We start from the raw sequence: 23,379 nt of genomic DNA, 5'->3' as shown, positions 1-23,379 counted from the left end.
ACTTGGGTAAAAGTTTTGAGATAAGTTTTGACTTACTAAGACAAAATTTCGAAAAAATCTAAACTGATTTACAATCTCATGATTTTAACTTAGTAAGTCTTTTTTCCTTTTCCTGGTGGACATGGGCTGCCGTAGAAACCATACTACAGAGAGAAAACTATTTGCATTGTGAATAAGTCACATTCAAATTTCAGATGATTCAATTCTCTCTATCCAGGGCAAACCAGAGGAAGGTCTGTCCTCTTGTTTTTCACCCGCTCTCTCACTCCTCAACTCTGGCTCTTCTATTTCCAATGTCCCATTTCTGCTCCCTCCTCCTCCTCCTGCTCCTCCTCCTCGCTCTCTGCCTGCCCTCAGCTGGTGCAGTTCTCTCTCCAGCGCTTCATTGCGGTGGTACATCTCTAAGTAGCTGGCCTGCAGCTCCTTCTGGTAGTGGATGACCTTGTCCTTCTCTGTCTGCCATGTCTGCCTCTCCTCCTCAAAAGCGGTGGCCTGGGCCTCGCTCTGGCGCCGCTCCAGCAGGAGCTCTGCGCGCAGACGCTCCTCTGTAGGGCCCCCGCACCCTCCTGCAACGGAGAGGTTCACATGGCTTCAACTACAGGCCAGCCGAGCCGTAGGGGAAATATAATGAAAGACATTGGCTGCTTTTAAAAGTGCAGAGAACTCTGCTCCTGGCCTGGTTAGTCAAATAACCTGATTTTGGTTCCAAGCATGTAAACATCATAACTCAAAATAACCCAGTCAAGCTCCTGCTGTGTTGATAAGAAACCCAGATTAGATACCTCCCTTGCTGTAATATTAGACAGACATCTGTGGCATATAATTATCTAGCTTCTTTTACTTTTTCCCCCCAACTTTCCATGCATGTCAGCTTGGCATGTGCAGGCTTAAGTCTCAAATACTTGTTATGGCTTTGCAACAAGATGTCCAAGAATTTTTTTTTTTTCTGACTGAATGTTGATCAGCTTGATCTAGTTTATATGTAAACTCCTTTGAGACTTTTGGATAAGTGCTGTGTCAACAAATAAACTTCAGCTCTTATCTGTGTCTGTTCCATCAGCATGACTAAAGTAAGGTGTATTCCTTTTGAGTAATTCAAACATTGCCAGTGGTGATATGCACACACAGGTAAGAGATACATACATACATACATACATACAGATCCATAAAACTACCTGTTGCCCCAGCTGAAGGACTCTCTTCAGCTCCTTTTCCATCCTCTTGTGCTGTCTGAGAGGGACATCTGCGACGCTGTGTCCCCTGCAGGACCAGCTTCAGTGCATCTATTTGGCCCTCCCTGTTGCGCAGCTCTGTGCGAGTCTCCCTGAGCTGCGTCTTCAGCTGGAAGAGCTCACTCAGCTTCTGGGTCACCTCCGCCTGGGAGTCCCTCAGCTGCTGCTTCAACAAGGAGATCTCCCCTGACTTCTGGCAAACCTGAGAGATAAATAAGGGACAGGGGCAGGAGATACATTTTACTCTACGGACCTCATTGTGATCGTTTTAACAGGACAAACAAGGAAATAATTCACTTATCTCCACTGTCCCCTGTAATTACTACTTTTTAAGTGCTTCTCCCTGCCATAAAGTGTCCTTCCAAAGCCTTACCTCCCACTGCGTCTCCTCCAGAGTCGGACTGGTTCGCTTTGCCATGGCTCCAGCCTCCTGGCTCTGCTCCCTTTTCACGCCGTCGAGGTCCTCTTGCAGTCGGTTCTTCTCCTGCTGGGCCTTGAACAGCTGCAACTGCAGGCTGCGCTGGGAGCGCTGGGCATGCTGGGAAACCTGACGCAGCTTGGCGGCATACAGGCGTTTCAGCTCCTCCACCTCCTTCTCCCACAGACGCTGTTTCCCTTCAAACACCTGCATGCGGCGAGCAGATGGGGGGGGGGGGTCAAACTTCAAAAGAGAGGCAGTTGGATGTATAGATTAATGGTGAAGAGCAGACAAATACAATGAGATTCACCTGAGCGATGGCGCCCTCACTCTCGTCCAGGTTTCTTTTCATCTGTTTCAGCTCATGTTCTTTCTCCACCAGGCGCTCCTCCAGATCCCGGACCTGGAAAAGACAACGTGAATGACGTACCAATCTGTAAATCATACTGGCCTGCTCCTCCCATCCATCCCCCCCCCATCCATCCATCCATCCATCTGCCCAGTACTCACCACCTCCTCAACAGACAGGGAGAGAGTCCATTCATAAGGAGGTGGAGCCTCCCCTCCATATGGAGCCAGACGGCTCAGGGTCGCCATGCTCCGACACGCCATCTCGCCTATGGCCACGCCCCCTGACCCCACAGGCTTCGGGCCCAGAGAAGTTCGGTCCAGGGAGCCGATGGTGTTGATGTGGCCCATAGATGCACTAGGGTAAAAAAGAAACCACAAAAGCCATTAAAATCTCTTCCATCATCACTACCCACAGAGTCATTAAGTATAAAAAATCAATTACAGCAACACTTCTTCTGAATGTAAAGCAGAGCTGAGACAATAATGCTGCGGCAGACCTGATGTGAGCCAGGTGTGGGCGGAAGGGAGGCCGGTACGGCGGCAGGCTGCTCATGGAGTTATGGCCCGAGTCTGACAGGTTATCATCCTCCTGGCTTATCCCACGCACAGAGGAGAGGGCCTACAGAGTCATAATTATACAGTTATTCATCACTGTAACATTAATAAGCTGAGAAAAGATTAATTTTAGTCGCAAATAATGGCTGAATAAAACGACAAATCATGAGAAGTTAACTGTTTTGCTTCTGTAATCAATGTACAAAGACTGGATCCTGAATCTAAAACTTAATTCACTTGCTCCCTGGCCCATAGCTCAACTTTCCACCAAGTTTAACTGAAGTGTAGGAAAAGGTTTTGTGATCAAGGATTCAACTTGTGATCATGTGGTCAGATACCTTGTTACCACTGGATGTCGGTCCTCCATGACGGGAGGGCGAGGAAGAGGACGAAGAGGTGGAAACTGCTTTAGGGGCATGGGCGTAGGCTCTGTGCAGCCCGTTGGAAACGCCGTGGTCCACATCCTCCGACTTGGAAGACGGATAGAGGTTCTGCATGGAGCTGAAATTTTTGGGGGTGACAGGCTTGAAGGCAGAGGACCTAAAACGAGCCTGGAGAAAAAGAACCAAGAGCCGGCAAAGGGCACTTTTAGAGGATGCAAAGGTAGGAGAAAGTAGCTGAGTGACGGGGAGACTAAAGGGGAGAGAAAGACCTTACTCTCAGCAGAGGGGGCTGGGCTATGGGACATAAATCACAATGTTTCTATTAGATCAATACTAGTCCACCCTCTGTGTTTTTAGCGTTGATCAATTCAAGCTAAAAAAAAAGGTGAGATATGATTGCACCGATAAATTCAGAACACAGCAAGTGGCAGATTCTGGATGAGTTCATGGTTGATTTATGCTGGTAACAGGCTATGGGGGTGTTGCATCATGCTGCCAGAGATGTATAAATGTGATACTGATCAATTTAACACAGCCCCAGCAGCCACACACTGGCTGTATATCATTTATAAAAAGAACTCAATGGGAAGTCATTAATCTGCATCTGTGCCTGAATTGGTGACTGAGACTCGGTCCTCCTCATACCTACTGCTTTAAAGGATACTTTAAAGTACTTTTACTTAAAGTACCTTTAAGATTTAATACTTTGCCCTAATTCTTGTCATCCATTTTACTCTATTCACCTTTTCGTACTTGCCCCCACTTGGCAATGAGTTCTTTGTCAAATCTACTTCGGTGCCGTCTTTATGGTAGACCTTGGCATATAAGTTGTCCTCCTCACGGGCACTGGCAGAGCTGAGGCCGGAGATAATGTCCTTCTTGCCGTCGCTGCTTGGGTTTGCTTTGGGCTCTTTTCTGTTGGGAAGCACAGTAGGTCAACTGAGGTCAAGTCCTGTCATGTTCAAAACCTTCAAAATTGCAGCGTGCATCTTTACAGCAGCACTCACCTGGTGATGTTGAGGTAGTTGAGTAGCTCTCTTTGGGTGAAGCCTTTCTTCAGGAGTCCGTTGGTCTGTTTGGGTCTCACCTGTGGCACTGCACGGCTGCCTTTAGTCGGAGACACATCTGATCTCTCCACCAGACTGCCTACACTTCCCATGCCGCAACGGGAGGAGAGCGGCGGGGCTGGGAAAGGGTTACGGAAGCTTTTGTTGGGGCCACGGGTCAGAGGAAGAGTCTGGACTGAGGTTGCCATCGGTTACAGGGCTCTGTGGGGGGGTGGGGTGCTCTGTAAAAAAAGGAAAAAAAGTTAAAAATGAAGGAAGGTTTTAAGTAAGTAGACCTGTTTATAGTAAATAATGAGCTGATGACCAAGATGGCTTGATGGCAACATATCATTTTTGTGCTTCTTGGCAAACTGTGTTTTAAGCACATTTAACATTTTAATGCCAGGTACCGGTTCATTCTGGGCCTTTTAGGGCTACACTTAACAATTATGGTCATTATTGATTAACCTGGCGATTATTTTCTCAATTAATTGATCATTTGTTTGTTTGTAAAACATCACAAAATGATAAATAAAATGCCCATCACAATTACTGTGACACATTACTCTGTTATTTAAGCATGTTAGCATGTATTTACATAGCAGCATTTGCTACTTAGGACGAAATACAGAGTCAGAGCATCACCAAAGTCAATAGGATTCATCCTCTGGGAAGTTTTCATGTCTGTATTAAATTTTGTGCCAATCCATTCAGTGTACATTTCACTGGAAAACTCTGACCTGTTGTTGGCTCTAGATGGAATGCCAGATTCATCCTCTGGGCACCGTGAATATCTGTACCAATCCATTCAAAGGTTGTCAAGACATTTCACTACAAACACAGAATGTCAACCTCATGGTGTCGCTAGATGAAAAGTCATGGGATCCCCAAAGTCAGTATGCTTTATCCTCTGGGGACTATGCATGTTTGTACAAGATTTCAAGGCAATCCATCCAATAGTTGTTGAGATATTTTAGTCTGGACCAAAGTGGACCAACCGGCATTGCACACCAATAAAGCCAAGCTGCTCGTGTGGCTAAAAAACTAAGATCTGTGTCTTTCCTCCTTTACTGAAATAAACTCCACCTCTTGCCCGTTTACTATCTACTGAGTGGATGTTGGTCTCTGGAGGAAGAGCTTGAGCTGACAGACGTTTCATCAGCTGTGTTTCTCTGTGTTTACAGACAGCTGTCTCATAGCACAGCTAGAACAACTCAGCATCGCACTTCACTACAAAACAAACACACTCAAGCTGACCTCCACGAAAACCCTATTATCGGAGAACAATGATTGTAAAATGTTGTCTTTACAAAGACGACAAATCCCAAACCAATTTGAAAATGCCTATTTCATGATGCAGTTGTTACAGCATCAGTCTCTCAGAAACCCATGTTATCCTTTTCCCAACGGCAAATCAAAAGACTCCAGGATCACGTGAAACATGTACTCAGTGAGGGTTACGTTGTTTTTTTTGGAGATAGGGCGGCATATGTCACATCACAATCCTGTTATGTAACTGTGATCCAACTATGCCTTAAAAACAGCCTAAAAAAATCAGACAGACGTGCTTTGGCAACAATACACATTATGGACAATTTAATCAAGTGCTGCAGCAGCTTATTTTGTTTGCAAATTTTCTGTCTGTCATGAAAATCGTGTATCCAAACGTAGCAATTAGTGTGCCTTCATAAGTCTAGCCTGGCCTGAATATATTTTTTTTAACAGATATGATGGCTGTCTGTGTGGGATTAGGTTTCCTATCCATCAGCAGCAGGCAACATTTTGTAGACAAAAGAAACAATACAATGATGAACATTTTCTCTTGACTTTGACGAAACTGAACCAGTTGTCAAGTTACCCCAACACCTACCTAAGAGGTACTATTGTTTTGTCAACTCGAGTTTGAGCCTCTACGCAGCAAATCTTCTCTCTACAACCTCCACCATCGATTGTCAAATCACCCACATATGCCCTCCCTTCCTTCTTTTCAGACAACCTCATTAAGGATCACTATTGATTTCACCCTTTTGACCCTCTCTCTTCCCATGCATAAACACCACCCAGCAGCCATAAAACCTTCTGGAGACCATAAAACACACTAACAGTCTGACTATAAACAGGATCAGAGGGAGGCAAATTCTCCTTTTGTGCTCAGCCAGCTTATGTGGCACTCATAGAACAGGTAGAGTTTTAAGGGCCCATACCGGACAGTTTGTTTTTTTAGCCCATAAACTACCTATCTTGAAAATGAACATTACTGCTAACCATACTACAAATCTTGAGATTAATTTCCTAACTTGTATGTATAACTACTTTTCTACTACCACTACCACTACTACTACTGCTAACTAATTTCATTGTATTATGAAAATAAATCAGAGAGGCTTAAAAGTTGCTTCAGAGAGGCAATCCATCATAAAGAACATTTCCTTGTGAAAGAAATGTTATTGTTCTATTGTCCTTCATGCATTCAAGGACATCAGACATCTGATATTTGAGATATGGCTGCCAAAAAATGGGTCAAAGGTACTGTATGTTGTCACAAGATTCGACCTGAAGGATCACCAATAAGCAAACTTGAATGCTTTAAAATGAGTATAGTATAAGTATATTTAATTATTTCTTACATTAGACAGAGTGCTGTTTGACAGGTGACTCTTCGGATATTGGAGTGTAAACGCACCAACAAGGTGAGCTTTCAAACCTGTCCCTGCTGGCTCTTGCATTACTATCAAACAATAGCACGGTTTACAGAAAAAAAATGAAGCCAAAAATGGTCACAAGGATGGATTGATTACCAATCAAATCAAGCTTTGGAAACTTGAAAATGTACATGGTATGTAGATGATTTGTTGGATGAAACATGCAAAAACTCCAGTATCGTGCTTTGGCAGGTGCATGGCTGCAAGGTGGCTCAAACCTGAGCTCGTCCCTGTTAATGACTGGCCCATCCTGCCGCCCGACCGTCAGTTCTCAGTCAGTGCACGCTCATGACACACATGCTACTTTAAAGCAATTTCTCTCTCTTGCACAGACACATGTAGTGACACTCTCCTGGCATTTCCTCTTGCTTCTAATACAATCCACATTTATCAAGTGCTTTGCACTGCTGGCCTCGACAGTTATAACAATTATGCAAATGGTTAAAATAGGCAGAGAGAGCTGTGCAAAGGCAGCTCCAGCCCACTCCACTCAGGGCTCTCCGCCAGGCTGAGATCAAAGCAGCCCAAGCTGCTCATGTTTATATTCATGAGGTACTATTTCTCCCAATGTAAAACTTTCCACTAAGGCATCCGGCTACCTAATAAGCCAATATAACACAGGCTGAACTGAGGCTGAGGAAAGAAACCTGATAATCAATGATGATGAATGTAATCAGATAAAATGTGACACTCTGTAGTTCTCTGGTGCCGTCCGACCAGGAAGTCTTACTGTCTTACTGTGTCCCGGGTCAGAGTAAGACATGATGGAAATTAGTCAGTGCAGGTCATGCTGAGTGTGTACGTGTCTGACACCACATGAATAAATCATGAGTGGACCAAACCTAATGGCCACTGGCCAAGGTCTGACACAGTATTTTTAGGTACGGTATTTTACTCAGTTTGTGTCTTGTATCTGTCAAAGACATGAGAGGCCAATCGATGCTTGACGGGAAACTGGGGTTGGGGTGAGGGCGGATGAGGCGAAGCAATTCCTTTTGGGTAGATAGGAGGAGGGTAAAAATCCTTTTAGGCTGCAACCACAAATCTTGCAGGACTGAAGAAATCTTGCATCCAGTTGTTTTCCATAATTGCCTTGTAGTTTATGGGCTCAAGTAAACCAGGAGACACAGCAAGATTTACAGCCCAGCCCCGACTAACCAAGGGGCCCTGAAATACAACACACCTCCTTAAATCACAAACACACACACACACACACACACACACACACACACACGGATCAAAGCTGTGCTTCCTACTAGCCTTGAAAAGTTATGGTCTAATTGAAAAGTGCTCTGTTTTTGATTTATGCTTCTTTCAAAGCAGTGATGAGCTTTTTCAAAAGCTGCTAACTTTGATCAAACATGAAAATGTTTAACATCAGCGTATCAAAGCGCTGCGTAGGTAACACATGAGTCTCTCTGTCCTTCTGTTCACTCTCACCTGCATCTGCTGCGCATGTTTCTAGTGGCCTCATTGTGTAATGATGTAAACTGTAACTATAAAATTAACACATGAATGAAAACCTTTCACAGATTACTGACTATATTTGGTCAACACACCTTGTCAGCCTGCTGAATGTGGCTTAGCATCAGTATAATTATCATATGGGACTATACAGTTTAGCTTGAAATAGGAAATTCATGTTTTTCATATTTTCCCTGTCCGAGAAATATGCTTATATCTTATAACGTGTTTTCATGATGTATAATTTCTTTATTTACATTAAATCTGAGAATCGCGTCTCTCCCTTCTGTGCCCGTTCAGTATATGTCACAGGTTATGATGTAAAATCATATTATTTTTGTCAATTCTGTACAGTGCTAGTGATCTAGAGCAGTGCATACTGAAGAGCAAAGATGTGAACATGGGCTGAGAGGTGTGAGTCTCTAAAGGCTTTTCAGTGAAGGTCTTGGCTTGAGTTTTGTCAGGATGATATCCTAACTCAACAAGAAAACCATACAGCTGCCACTGTACTACAATCACAAAGAAAACAAACAATGCAGCCTTCAAGAGGAGGGTTTCAAGGACGCTCTCTCCTAAAATATTGTAATCAGGTCTCCTGTGGGGAAAACAAAGCTTTCAATGAAACGCTTGAGCGTGAAGAGGGGACGTTTCAAACCCTCAGAGACACACAGGTCAGCACTGGGACTGAGACAGAGGAGAGGAGGATGGGGGAAGCCAAATTCCAAAGATGGTTTGCAGAACACAAGCTTGGACTCGTCAGGTTTTGGTTGCACAAAACCCTCACTCCCACGGACGCTCACTCGCACTTGTGTGTGCGCGGGTCACTCAACACAGCCCCGAAAAAAGCATACGCACGGCTCGCAGCTCCACATCCTCTGCCCTCTTCCCTCGGCGCTCTCTCTCCCCTGCTCCACGATCAAAGTTTGTTTACGTTTGTGGGGTAACTTTGCAGGTTACATCTAAAACTCCCACACAGCGCACACTCTGTTACATTATATAAGCTCTATCAAAGCCGTGCTCGCTAGTTTTCACAGCTGTTAGTTGTGTAAAACACTATAGAGCGATTACCAAATCAGCCACTAGCCTTATTTAACAAGAACTGCAGTGTTATATTTAACTCCTCCTCTGACAGCCCTCCTGACAGGACATTATGGTGGTTTGTTGCAGTGTCAGAGGTTTGACTTATCATGCTGACAGAAAAAGAGCACAACAATTCTCAAAGTCTACAGCCAGGCTGTGGCCTCTGTACTTAGGCACAATGGTGCTTTGAGCTAAATGCATGCTAACAGGCTCACAATGATAATGCTAAAATGCTGATGTTTAACAGATAATGTTTGCCACATTCAGCATTAGTTAAATGATGATGATGATTGCGCTAGATGAAAAGTTAGGGGATCCATGAAGGTCTGTCCAAAATTTCACAGCAACATTTGTTGAGCTATTTCAGGACATTTTCAAATTTGCATCTACTCAGAATTCATGAACAAGTTCACGTTTGGAAAATGGAAGTTGGAAATTAGCGTTTTGACTAACACTTGGCATCACTGTAAATGTGCCAGTGTTAGCCAAAACGCAAATTTCCAACTTCCATTTTCAATGTACGTTATTCCTGCAAAATAAATGTATTAAAAAATATCAAAGAAGAAAAAAGGTATCACTACTGTCTATGCTCAGTGATCTCTGAGAACTGTGGCACAAAGTTATCACCAAATATGTTGGCAAAATAAAAAAATTAAACACATCTTCCCTCACAAATTAATAATTAATAACATAAAAGCTTTAAAACAAATGCAAACATCCATCTTAAGCCAATCAGTGGGATCTCATCGATTAGCCCAAATAATAACGGATATCCTGGATGACCTGCTTCTGCTAGAGAGAGCACAAAATTAAATTCATGTAAATTCAAGTGTGACTTCCATCTGATATTATGTGGCTTCGACTGTCTAAATTTGTCAGCAGCAGCAGGGTGAGCTGTGCCGCAGGCCGACTAGGAAGGAACCATCCAACATGTGCAGCAAAGGAGCGCTCCACTCTCTGATTGACTATTACATGCTAGCGTGTAATGAGTGAGTGTGAGAGTGTCTCTGGCTGTGGGGCACGACAGCGGAGGAGTGCTCGGCAGCAGCCTCTAATTGTTAGCAGGTTATTCATTATGGATGGAAGACAATCAGGCAGACAGACCTCGTTTCTCTGCACAGACCCTGAGGCCATTCAGAGCAGCCGAGGCATTGAAGAGCAGGGTCATGAAATGTTTCTTCTTCTGCGCGTCTGAAGGCAGTTTGTGTGTCACGTATCATCATAAATCTGTAAAGATCTGACAAGACACAAGCTACACACAGACATGGAAATTTGGTCAGATGCCTCAAGCCGCACCGCCTCGAGGCGACTCCTGTCTTCTGTTTTCTGAATGAGAGAGCAGACAGAAATGGCCATAAAAAGGTCGACTTTCATTTCATGACAGATGAGGAGCAGCCTCTCTGTGAAACATGGGACATAACTCACTGGTGGTTAGATGTGGCGGTGCTAAAGCTGAAGGCCCAGTGTTCAGTCTCACACTGTGTCCATTGATGACGAACACTTGAGTCTTTACAGAGGTCAACAGGTCATATTTGGTCATGGCCATAGATACAGGGCGCTATTGACCACACACACACACACACACACACACACTTAAGAGCTGAGACAGACGTTTTATTCTGCAAGTTCTGACAAGGGAGAGCTGCCACATTTTAGGGAACACTGGAGCAGCTTGTATACCATAATATACGATTGTATACACTCTAGACTCATTATTATGAATACAATATTAGTCCTATTTTGCTGCCACTTTGTGTGATGCACATCCCCAACCTTTCAAGTTTCAGATGGCATGTTTTGAGTCTCTATTTCACTTACATTTTGCAGACAAATCTCAAAGTTTATTCCGAGATATGACTGAAACGTATAATAACTAAGTATAACCAGTCTGTCCACTAAATTTACAGTTTATTGGTAGTATTAAAAGATAAATCTGCCACACCAAATGCTGCCATGCCTGTCATCCGTCTCATTATCTTAATATCTATACTAAATGTAATTTTAGTCATTTAATGGATTTGAGCTGGCTCCTTCTCCAAATGGCTCTCTGTGCTGAGTAGATAGATGAGACTTCTAAATTTGAACACTTAATTTTATCAAACTCCCATTAATAATTTCCACAGCAGCCTCCATAATTACTGACCCAGAAGAGAACACCTTGAAACTCAGGAGAAACTCCAAACAATGGCTACTTTAGAGGATCTACAGTTACACCAGGTTTCACTTTTATGAGCCCTTCAACTCTGTTTAGAAGTCTCACAGTCCTGATCCTGACTGGCCGGCTCTGACCTGGACTCACCCCATTAAATCAGCTGTCAAGACCTCCTCTGAGGCGGACCAGCTGAGGTGGGTTTCCTCACTTTGCATTTGTTAGCCTGTTGACGGCGGTCTGAACAGTGTGCCTGTGCTGACTTATCAGTATTGTATTTCTGCACAGAATTCAATTACTGGCTCCGGCTACAGTAGCCATGTTGGGGTTATCTGGGGTGACTAGGTGCACTGGTGTTTCGTGGAACCTTATTGATCTGGATCTGACTGATGTTACATAAGGCTGCTTCAGTGTGAGTAGATGGCACCTGAGGGAGTGTGTTCACTGGGCCACCTCTTACCTCTAAATGTATTATTAGTGTTATTGAAGGGAAAATGTATTCAACAACAACAAGCCTGATCTGGTTCTCGTCCAACAGTACAAAGAGTCTTCAATTTGTGGTGTGAAAAGGATTGATTGCATAATCCCTGACGTTGTTTAGATGAATGTCTGTGTTGATCCCTCAGTGAGGTTACAAGTTCAACCTCTATGTGTGTGTGTGTGTGTGTGTGTGTGATAAAGAGAGATTTGTACTACCAGCATAAGGATAAGTACCTGACCTCAGTGTTGTTTTAAGTGACATCCACTTGCCCTTCACTCATCCCACACACACACACACACTACTAATCTACCAATCTGCCTGAGTGGTAAAAGCAACATGCTAACCAAATACATCTACTACTAGAGGTAAATCTGATAAAGGCAAATATCATTTAAAACCGCACTGACTTCCTTGACTAAAATAGACTTTCTAAATTTATATGTATCCCATAACAACTGCATGTCTCACATTATCCATCTGTTCCACCGTCACAAGACATAGTGAGTCATGCATAATATGAAAAATAAGGATTAAAAAAACTATTAAGTGTAAAGTATATTTTAAGGTGATGGACTACAGTAAATAAGATGGACAATTTCACAACGTTTCATCAAAATCCGATGAATGTCTGAGCATCACACCTCCCAAACTAGTATGATGATGCATCTTTACACTGCTGGAGCAATTTGGACCAATCTTGGAAGCATGACACATTTTGGCACTGTTATTTTGTACAGTGCCTGGCATGATGAGAGTGTTATAATCAACCAACTTGTTTACTTGTTGACTATTACAGTGATGAGATGATTATCCCTCCAGATTCTTTACATATCATCTATATGCCCGATTCCACCAGCTACGTCTGAGTTTTACAGTTTTCCCCTGATCCCATCAAGGAAGTCAACAACTGTAAAAAGAAAACAGCGCCATACACACATATTTCCTCACCTCATTGGAATTTGTGAGAAAGCAAACAACAGAATGGCATGCTATTTATTTAATCTAATCTTGAATATAGTTCAAATTCTCTGTTTGGTTTCTGTTCACCTTGTCAGCGAGCAAAGCCTGTACAGTGTTTGCCAACCGCTGCTATCAGCACAGCCATGTTCAACAGTTCAGCGTGAAGAATGTAAAGGGAGAGAGCGATGTGAGGAAACAAACTCACATTCCTTACATTTCTCACCAGGTAATTATTAATGTGCCTTCACATCACACATACAGCACTGATATGGGTGATGCGGAGGGACCCTGGTTCTCTGCTGCTCTGCCCTCAAGTCTTGTGGGCTGTTTAAAAAAAAACAACAACTAAACAACGGAGTCTATTATCCAAAGCACCTTAGTTCCCATGAGAGCTATATTGGTAATATCAGACATTTAATGACTGATAATTCTACCGCATAATCAGAGTGGGGGAGCCGTATAGTGTTAAATTGAGCTGATAAAGACAAAAGCACGAGAGCTAGCTTCTCATTAAATTCATTACAGCGAGGACAGAGGGGGACGGGAGCAGAGACTTTCTCTTTTCTCTCTGTGGCGTCTTTGTTTCCTGGAGCGGTTCATGTAGGAGTCACCGCTCTGTGATTACAGCGATAGAAATCGAGTGGTTCCCACATCGACCCACACCTGAACCAGTTCCACTTAACAGCAGCAGCATGCATCTATCCACACACCCTCTATGTCAGACCACACACTCAGCACAAACACAAACAGGAAGGTGTGTGGACTGCAGCTGAAAACTGATTGGGATTCAGGAGAATACGCAGATATGGATTGACCCCACAGTATGACTGCTTTAAATGTTAATGCTTTCCAATTTAATTTCCTAAATAAAGCGCAAAGATAAAAGGCTCTACTGAACACGTCCCAGCAAACTTGTTCTTTGATCTCATCTGCACTCTTAAGCAGAAGAGGAGCCGAGCAGGCTGCGTGTCAGGTAGTAAACACTGATGCTGACACACGCTGATGCCGAGTCAGAGGATCAGCACTTTCTCCTCCTGTGGTGTTTCTCTGTAAATAAAGTGAGTGTTTGTTGTTGGTGGGAGCTACTGAAAATTGGCTTGTTCAGCCAACTCTGGTCACAACTTTACTGTGCAGAGTTAACAATGACAACAGGACAGGAGTGAAACATCAGCGTGAGGAGAATTTCACCTTGTGATTTTGCCTCAGGCTAAACAATTCTTAAAACACAACTTGAAATAACAAAGCCAGTCCAAGGAAATCTTGTTAACCAGCTTGGATACAACACTGAGCCATGAATAGTCCTCAGGGGGAATTCCAGGGACACAAATAGACCATCAGACCAGCGATCATAAGAAGTCATGTAACGGAAAGAGGGTATATTGAAGAAATTAAGATACACAGCTCAGTGGAGCAGAAAATCCTATATATTGTTGTTTAAGCACCATGTGGCGCCATATTGGGACATTCAATAATTAACAAGTAATTAGCATATTTGTTCTGTGCTGGGAGTGAATAGGGGAGGCTGAGGCTGCTGCTCAGAGTGATGTCATCGGCCCAGGAGAAAAGATTTAGTTAAAAAGTTAGCTAATTTCAATTCCACTTCACTGCAAACAAGCATGCCCTGTGGGGCTGAGTAATTAGCAATCAGGCAGCTCTCCTCTCCTCTCCGCAGCTTAAGCTGTTCTTTAACAATGCAGCCTGAAATCACAGTGAGTTCAGAGCATGTTGAGCATGCTGGCATATAAATAAGTCAAACTTTCCCAGCAGCAAAGCTCAGGAATGTATAATATATACACATACAGGTTAGGCGAGTTCTTGCTTTGATCTGAAGCCCAGTATCACACAGTTAAGTTTTTCTAAGAAAATAGAAATCCAAATTATTTTAATGACATGAGGCCAACAGATATAAAAAGATAGGTTGGAAAAAGGAGAAAGAAGTTGATTGTTTACCTGTGCGTTTGTCCACCTGAAACTTCACAATTCTGCTCCTGATCCCATGTTCACAGTTTTTCCTTCTCTCTTTCTGTCTCAGGCTCACGCTACTGATTATCAAGCCACATGACTTCCTGTTTCTCTGTCTGTGATGGCAGTCGGGAGGTGTGGATGGGAGGGATCTGCCTGGTCCTACCCGGAGACTTGCAGGCCACGACAGGATGACTTTGCACGGATCTAAATAGAAGACTAAGCTGATCTTAAGCTGTGCGTGAGGACAACCCACTGGAGATTTACCTGCGTGTTTTACCGAGGAAACTGGGAGAAACTAAGTTGACCTCTGCAGCTGCTACAAGTCAGTCTTGACTCCCCTGAGAGACTCTGGTACTTTCCTGTTCACTCTACACCCTCTCCTTTTTCCTCCTCTTCCCTGCCTCACATGCTCATCTCTTTGTGCACTTTGAGCCCTCTCCGGGGGCCACTGTGGTTGGACTTGTTCTCCCAGTTCCAGAAACAAAAGCCCCGCATGTGAACAAGCTTTGAGGCGGTCAATCCAGGCCCTGCATTGTCACACGAGAGCCAGCTTCATCGAACAAAAAAAATACCAACAATGCAATGTGTCTTGTTTGCTCACGGATAATGAGACAATAATGAGTGATCAGACTTTGGGTTAGAAGACAGACAGCAGGAACACAGAGAAAGAAGGATGAGGGTAGGAAAAAATAAGAGAGCGCAGATGAGGAACAAGTGGAAAATGAGAGCATGTGGGGGTTGTCTCAGTGTGGACCGTCTGGACAATAGTCTGAGTGTAAGTCTCCCTTCCTGAGGCTGGGTTACTGGACGGGTTCTGCGTCGTATCAAGTTACATAACTCAAACTGGAGACATTTGCATCTGAGGAAGGAGAAAAGAGAGGACATTGTTCTCTGCTCCTTAACCAGGAGAGAGAGCGACTCCTTTCTTCTTTCTTTGCCATGTGATGTCGGCCGCAGAGCGGAGGGGAGTGAAGGAAGTATCTGGACTTCTTAAAGCTGGCATCAATAGGTGGGCACACAGGAATCCCAGCTAATAAAGCACCTTGCCAACCAGAGATGTACTATGTAGAGATTGGCAAACCATTAAAGGCATTCCAGAGCAAGAATGTGATGTTTTGCGGTGCCCTTTGGCCTGCCCAGTGCAATTTGAAGGAAATCAGCTGAAAAATGAAAGGAGGGGATAACCCCATCAAAGCTAGGCAGCCCAGTCTAACACTTGAGCAGGTGCCACTGTACCCCTGTCATTACCTCTGGGCCCCACAGGCGTATCCAGCCTCAGATTCCACAGATTCTCAGTTGTAAGTCTCCCAGCTGGCCGACAGAGCAGCTCCAACAAGAAAGCTCTGGGAACCTGGAGGAGTGGTGAAGGTGGTGCATGTGTAAAGTGGGAACGGATGGAAAAAATGGGAGCAGGAGGAGGGAGGACAGGGCAGAGAGAGAATAGGAATGTGGAGATCCATAGGTGGAAATACAAGGCAGAAACAACAGAGAGAGAGACGAGCTGGGGCCTGCTTACAGATACTGTACCTGTCTGACCAGTCAACTAGACGAGACGACAACCTGGGCTAGACTCATTTCCTCTGCATAAGCTCTTCTGGTCAATAACAGAACAGGAAGCAGCTATGGGAGGCACGCTGGATGTCTGGCTCTTGAGAAATAACATTATCCTGGTCAGACACCCACCTGAGCTCAGTGTGTTTCTCAGTTTAGCATTTAGGAAACATGGTATTTTGAAAAGTAAGGATTTAGTAGAAGCTAGCAGGGCTATCTTATTTCACAGAGACAGATTTCACATAAAATAAACAAAAAATAACAATTAGAGAAGAGTTCCATTATTAAATGAATAGGAAATATGCTTATTTGTTTTCTTGCTGAGAGTTAGATGAGAAGATTGACGCGATAACCAGCAGATGTTTAGCTTAGCTTAGCACAACGGTTGGAAACAGGGGGAAACAGCTAGCCTGGCTCTAGTCCAAAGGTAGCTAACTCTGTCTATGAGCACCTCCAAAGCTAACTAATTAACACGTCATACCTAATTTGTTTAATTTAAAACCAAAGTGTAAAAACGACAGTTCTTTTGTCCGGGCAGATTTTGTTACCTTTAAATCGAGCCATGCAAGCTGTTTACCTCTGTTTCCACTCTTTATGCTAAGCTAAGCTAAGCTAACCGGCTGCTGGCTGTATATTCATACTTATTGAACATATACGAGAGTGGTAGTGATCTTCTCATCTAACTCTCAGCAAGAAAATGAATGACGTGTATTTTCCAAAATGTCAAACAATTCCTTTAAAAAACAAACCAGATGGGTAAAAGATGAGAATTACAATGCCAGCGAGTCTCAATGTTCCACATTACTACCTGTGTGACCTAATTGAGACACGCGCAGGTCACGGTAACTGAATGTAACCTTTAAATTCACCGTATTGATTTTATGTAAAAGAACAGGACGTGACAGCAAACTGAAATGCTTTTGGAGAGAAGAGAGCTGCGGCTGCCGACTGACGACTTCTACTTGTTCATGCAGATATAAATAAACAACAATACCCACTCGCAGAGGAGGGCTTCGACTCATGGCCTTTTGTTCTGCAATGCTACAACTCTTCAGACTAAATAAAAGAGACAAGGGCCAAGTATTCTGCACACACACAATTCATCCCAACACACACACACACTGCTGATATCTATAGAAGGCAGGTGAGTGCGGGCGCTCCTCACGGGGCGATAAGCCCGATCAATAAAAACATGAGGAAACGATAAGGCTCAGCTGAGGTCAACACACCACGGCTGACTCACGGGGAAAAAAAGGCCACATTCGTTTACAAGACAATAGTCCCAGGATGAGATGCTGTCAGAGTTAGCGGCTATTTCCGTCTGCCCTCTTGAGTTGGTGACATTTAAAAACAATGGTCACAGTATGGGGTCCGTCCACCCTCCTACACTCTCAGACCTTTCCCCTCTGAAGGTCAGAGGGTCCCGCTTGTCCCATGAAGAGAAAACTATTGTTCAGCAGTCAGGTGGCAGGTCAACCAACCGTGCAGTCGGTAACAACCCGGGGGAAACACTGGGCACTGTAGACTTTACTGTGATTAAATATTAAGTATATGGCGGGTCTGGTTCATCTGACACCAGAAGAGATTTTGATTGATAGAAATAAGCATGTGGGCCACCAAGCTAGCTCCTCATTATGCCAAGTCCACCCATGCATATTCACACTTACACTTGTATATCCTCAATCTGTGATGTTGTGCACGTCCCCTGAGTTGCTTTGTGAGAAGTTTTCAAAAGTTGTTTTTGTTTTTCTGGCAGATAATGTGGCTACGATTAAGCTCCATCTAAAAATGAATGTAGAAATCAGAAAGTTACGGCTACACAATCGCAATGGTCATCTAGATTATGTAGTAGACAGCAGGTCTGATGTTTGCAGAGGTGGACAGAGGCTTTATATTTAAAGTGTATGGAAAGAGCTCAGACCTATTTGGATTAGACAAGGACAGCAGAGAAAATATACTACATCCACATCTTTGAGATGCCTGCACGCTGTCATATATCATCAGTCTGTGATGTTTGCATTCCAGGTGTTATTTTGAGATCATAGTACTAACAGTTGCTTATTACGCAGTGCAACATTAGCATTCATGTGGAGTCGTGTTTCTGGCCACCTGATGAATGGAAGTCCAATTTTCACTCACCTTTTGGCTCTGGTTTGGTCCCCTGCAACTCCCGAAGGAAACGTCTGTCTCTTTAGCTGCTAAATGCTCATTTATGTCGCTAATGTTGGCTGTAAAGTTGTGGACTGTAAAACTAAAACAATGAGCTGGAAGAGGTTGAAAAGCTCAGCAGAACTGAAGAGCACTGCTGCAGAGCTGGGTGATAATTCTCTGAGGGTTCGTCACTACAAGCAACTCCATTCACATTACACATACTCAACTGAGCAATTGTTGATATAAAAATATTGATTAGTGCAGCTTTAAGGTGTCTTTAGGACAAGTAGTTTCCTTTTCATTCATAAAGTTGTCATTTCATTATATTCTAGTTTTAAATCTGTCAAGAGGAGGTGTTGGGAATGACAAACATACTTTCAAAAATCAATCTTCAGCTATAAGGAAACACCTGCCACTTGGGGATAATGATTAACTTGGGTGTGTTCTCTGTCTTGGCACTTAGAAAATACCTCTGTTCGAGGCTATTTGAACCTGAGCTGCTGTCAAACTCACACAACACTGTGAGGATTGCCACATGTTTATGTGGACTGGTTAGTTAATGTGGTTAAACAACTGATCATCTAGTGCAGAATTACATTTTCTGGCACAGACGAACACTTTCGTTTGATTCTACTGAGGATAAAGTATTACTGTTTACTGTGATAGCTTTGAGCTAAACATCCTTATATCCAACAGTGGCAACCCAGTATGCCTGGCCAAGCCCCACAGTGATTTTGTTAACCCGGCCAGGCTTTAATCGCAGCGACAGGCGGCCCAGAGAGTGTATCAGGCCAGCCACGGGCAGAGGGATGATCGAGGAGTGAAAGCTCTGAGTGTAAGAGCATGACACTTTCTCCTCAGAGCGATCAGGCATGGCCTTGTCTATAAAGAGTCTATGAGATGAGTGCAGACAGGAGAGAGAGCATAGCGTAATAGGATAAGCCCAAGATTAGGAGCAGACAATGAGAAAATGGGAAGAAAGGGGAGGAAAATCTGAGGAGGGAAAGAAACAGAGCTGAGGAGGGGAGACCGGCCGAACACAGTGAGTGGAAGTAGGGCTGATTAGTGTTTGATTAGCTGGCTGGCCTGAGGGGAAATCTCTGTCAACCAGCACGGTGCCATTTCGACTGTGCTCTCCCTGCTACACCATCTGCTAGACTGTAGTATGCATGACTGACCTGCTACGCACTTACATGCTACACAACAAGAAGACTAGCATTATATTGTGCTGTAGTTCACAGTGGTGACAAGGATGGTTGGGTTTATTGGGATTTGACTGGGCAAAGTAATTTAGCTACACCTTCATTTAAGTTTTACATCAGTAATACGGGGAGTTCATTCAAAATGACCGTGTTTGATGGAGAGGAGTTTGTATCTTCCTCTCTTTGGGTTTGGCAACACTAAGCAAATGGTCAGCAGACATCTGATCGTTCAGCAGAATTAGTGTTTCATCAGCTGCCGGTGCTTTAAAGTGATGCATGTATGTATGCACGCACACACGCACACACACACGCACACACACACACACACACACACACACAAACACACAGGGGAGTGTCAACCCCCTGGGAGCTCAAACAGCTGAACGAAGACATCACATCAGCTGTCTGGCGGAGAGAAGAGCAGCAAAGAGACAGAGTTAATAGTCGTCAAAAATCTCTCAATAAGCAGATGGGCATTGCCATTTTGACATGTTGATAATTTGGCAATAATCAGTGTCACCTCTTTCAGAAGTTTAAATATACATAATTGGCAAGCAAATAGTAAATATTTTGATTTTGAGTCTTTCGATTTTTCTGAAATGTTCAACGCGATGACATACGGCCATCCCAAGTTGTCAGAGCTTAAAGTGATGTCTTCAGCTAGTCTTTCTACAGTGACACAAAACAGAGAAAAGCAACTGGAAAGTTCACAGATGTGGAGCTGTAATCAGCATATGTTGCTGTATTTGCTTGATAAATTACCTAAACAACCATATGATTATCAAAATGATCTGCAAGTAGTTTTCCATAGATCCACTGATCGGGGAATTGGCTGAGTGTACACTAACAAAAAAGCCCATTTTTGGGGAAACAATTGATCGTGCCAATATAACAAGACGGGTAGTTGCCAAAACTGTTCATTTTAAAGAAGCTACAACAGGTGATTCACTTTATTTTAATGCAGCCTTAAAGGGTCAGCTCATCCAAATCAGAGAAACAACCACATTTTGTGCACGAGTAGCCATGCAGGTAGTTTGTGCTGTTGAGTCAGATTTCTGTAGCATCACAAATTTAATTCCACTCATTTCCATTTTATTTGGTCGGGATCAGAAGTTCCAGAAACAAGCAACTCAAAACTTCTGCACAAAAAACTTAAGCTATATGCATGGATCATATGTTTTCATGAAAATATGACTTTGTGCGTGTATAATTTGGGTCAACTGACCCTTTGACCTGTAATCTCTCAGTCAATCGTGATCTCACACAACTCTAGCTAACGCTGCACTGTTTGATCGGTTTTGCTTTGTTTTTGCAGTTGATGATAAAGGATGGCTGATGGCGTAATCTCATCTCTCAGCCAGTCACCTCTGTGTCATACAGAAGTGGGCTGGATGAAATGGAGAAGTGCATTTTTCTGCGGTGACTTTAACCCTAAACAATACTTAAGCTGTCTCAGCGATTGCCATGCAGTGATAAGTCAGTATATCACCCCACTATCACCTCTTTGAATCCTCCTATAATCCATTCCTAAATTACAGGAATGGTTACCACGCAGTCTCCAACAACAGCTCGCACTTCTATTGTCTCTCTGTTGTCTGACGTGCTCCTTCACTTGCGTCAGGACGCACCCATAACCACCACGCTCAAAGGACTCTCTCTGCAATGCTCCATGAGTCCTCAGGTCAGAGGTCACCTGTGGCCTCTGGTCTCCACGACAACAGCCTCGCAGTCCCCAAGACTGAGCCGGTGTCTCCCCCTCACCCTTCACCAACACACATAGACACACAGAACCAGCTTTTGTCCCCAAACTCCTGTGCATCAAAAGAGACCCTGGAGTGTGAGCCTCAACCCAAACATTTACAGCCCTGCAGGCCAAGCACTATTCAATATACTGCAGTGGAAGAACAGGAGACCACCATAGCTGCAAAGTCACCGGAAATAAATGGCAAAGAAATCACCCATCAGTCTCCTCCTTTTTCTTCCTCAACACAGACACACACACTTGCCAATGCCAGGACAACAGTGGAAACACACTGTAAGGATTAAACCTTGATTTAGGGGCTAAAACTCTGTGATCAGGTTGAGAGCAATACTGAGTCATTAGTTTAGAGGCTTTAAACTACACAGTCAAGCACAGATTCAAGTTTATATATCCAGGTCTGGGCTGCAGAAAGTTTTCAACATGCCATCATCATGGACCACAACAAACCACGCACCAATGCTGACACCGATTCCGGCTGCGCCACTGCATGTGCCGTGGGAGCGGATCACGAAAAGATTAAGAAAAGTGGCGCTCACCATATTGTGCATGCAGGACATCTCTTGGACCAGCTCTGGTACTCTGCTGCGGTTTTGTCTCTCGCCGGTTATATAATGAAACAAACGGCGTTTACGTGGCTCCGCGGGATATTTTCCAGGACTTGGTGCGGAGCGATCAGCAGAGAGAGGAGCGCACACAGGGACCGTCTCTTTTCCCTCTCGGAGGTTTGAACTGCGGAGAGCAGAGTGAGAGGAAACATGAGAGGCAGGGGAGCATGTGCCTGTCCCCTCCGGTAACTGGACCGACACGAGCGACAGTTGCGAAGAGGGACAACGCCATCTAGAGGCCAGGCAAGTAGGTGCACCATATAAACAAAAAAAAATCACAAGCAGTGAAGAGAAGCATGCAGTTTTTCCTTAAAGTGCTGCCCCAAGGGCCCCAAACTCCCGGGGCCCCCAGAAGTCCCAGGTTCGTTGCTAGTCCATTGGTTGTGGTAATATGATGAATTGTAAATTTGTCAGGGGATTTGCAGCACTCGTGTATAATATCAGGTACCAGGTGGTATTATTTCAGAGTTTTGGCTGGTCTCTGTACTTGATGATTCGGTACACATGCATTACCCAGAGGACCGGAGGTTGGAGGTCAATAGGGGTCCAACATCAAACTGTTGCCACTGGGTCCACACCGGGTACAACCATTTACAGTATCCCTCTGAGGGAAAAACATCATTGTTATTCAATTAACTGTTAAGTCACAAAATAGTAAAAATGTATACCACAATTTACAAGAGCTGATTGTGTCATCAGATGTCTTGTTTTGACCGACCAACAGTTAGAAACCCAAAGATAATCACATTACAAAGATATAAAACTGAGGAAATCACATTTGAGAAGCTGCAAGTAGGAAATGTTTGACATTTTTATGTTAATAATTTGATTATTAGAATTGTTGCAGATTCATTTTCTGTCCATTTACGACTAATCATGACAGGTTTACATTTTTGTCAAGATCAAACGTTTTCACTCTTAATTTTGGATTTCTTTCTCTGTATAACAACATTCCTCTATTAATGTAATTGTCAATATGATGAGATTATGGTATTTCTGAAAAATAATTCTGAACTTTACAACTTAATGTTCATAATCATCACTTAATATGTAAATGTAAAACTACCGGGAAATATTGCAGACGCTGTGACCCATATTTCTGGGTACAATATCTCACTCAAAGAAAAATAACTATTTTTTATATAACTAAAAATAATAATTATATATTTATTTTCTTTTATTTACTATTATCTTTCATGCACAATAAGAAATAAGTAGGAAAAGACAAAGCGCATATATAAAACCTTTAATCCACAAGCTTGAAGCACGACAATTTACATACATTCATCTAAACAATAATATCTCTGTTATCATTGTAATGC

The 23,379-nt window shown here is 43.5% G+C and overlaps 1 protein-coding gene across 2 annotated transcripts; it reads right to left on the bottom strand.

The window, feature by feature from the left end:
* Positions 1-87: 87 nt before the first annotated feature.
* On the bottom strand, positions 88-22,083 carry n4bp3 (NEDD4 binding protein 3). Of its 2 annotated transcripts, none has more exons than XM_070913643.1 (10): positions 21,989-22,083; positions 3,947-4,227; positions 3,683-3,854; positions 2,895-3,107; positions 2,499-2,620; positions 2,161-2,356; positions 1,961-2,053; positions 1,606-1,857; positions 1,176-1,434; positions 88-566 (listed from the first exon to the last, which is right to left on the bottom strand). In XM_070913643.1, exons 2-10 carry the CDS (start codon positions 4,192-4,194, stop codon positions 184-186), a joined length of 1,938 nt encoding a protein of 645 aa, XP_070769744.1. In that variant the 5' UTR covers positions 4,195-4,227; positions 21,989-22,083; the 3' UTR covers positions 88-183. The 2 variants fall into 2 exon arrangements, with proteins under 2 accessions (XP_070769744.1, XP_070769743.1); XM_070913642.1 differs by lacking the exon at positions 21,989-22,083 and adding an exon at positions 14,772-14,902.
* Positions 22,084-23,379: the final 1,296 nt, after the last annotated feature.

The sequence above is a fragment of the Enoplosus armatus genome, chromosome 10, assembly GCF_043641665.1.
Source record: "Enoplosus armatus isolate fEnoArm2 chromosome 10, fEnoArm2.hap1, whole genome shotgun sequence".
In the NCBI taxonomy this organism is placed as follows: domain Eukaryota; kingdom Metazoa; phylum Chordata; class Actinopteri; order Centrarchiformes; family Enoplosidae; genus Enoplosus; species Enoplosus armatus.
Note: the sequence above shows the minus strand (reverse complement) of the source record. Positions and strands in the feature narration are given on the sequence as shown.

Bases quoted from the DNA above. Each gene is read 5' to 3' on its own strand.
- n4bp3 (XM_070913643.1), bottom strand. From the start codon at position 4,194: ATGGCAACCTCAGTCCAGACTCTTCCTCTGACCCGTGGCCCCAACAAA. The intron at 3,855-3,946 runs GTGAGTGCTGCT...GCTTCCCAACAG, and splicing joins AACTACCTCAACATCACCAG to AAAAGAGCCCAAAGCAAACC. The intron at 2,621-2,894 runs GTATCTGACCAC...ATGACTCTGTAG, and splicing joins CGACATCCAGTGGTAACAAG to GCCCTCTCCTCTGTGCGTGG.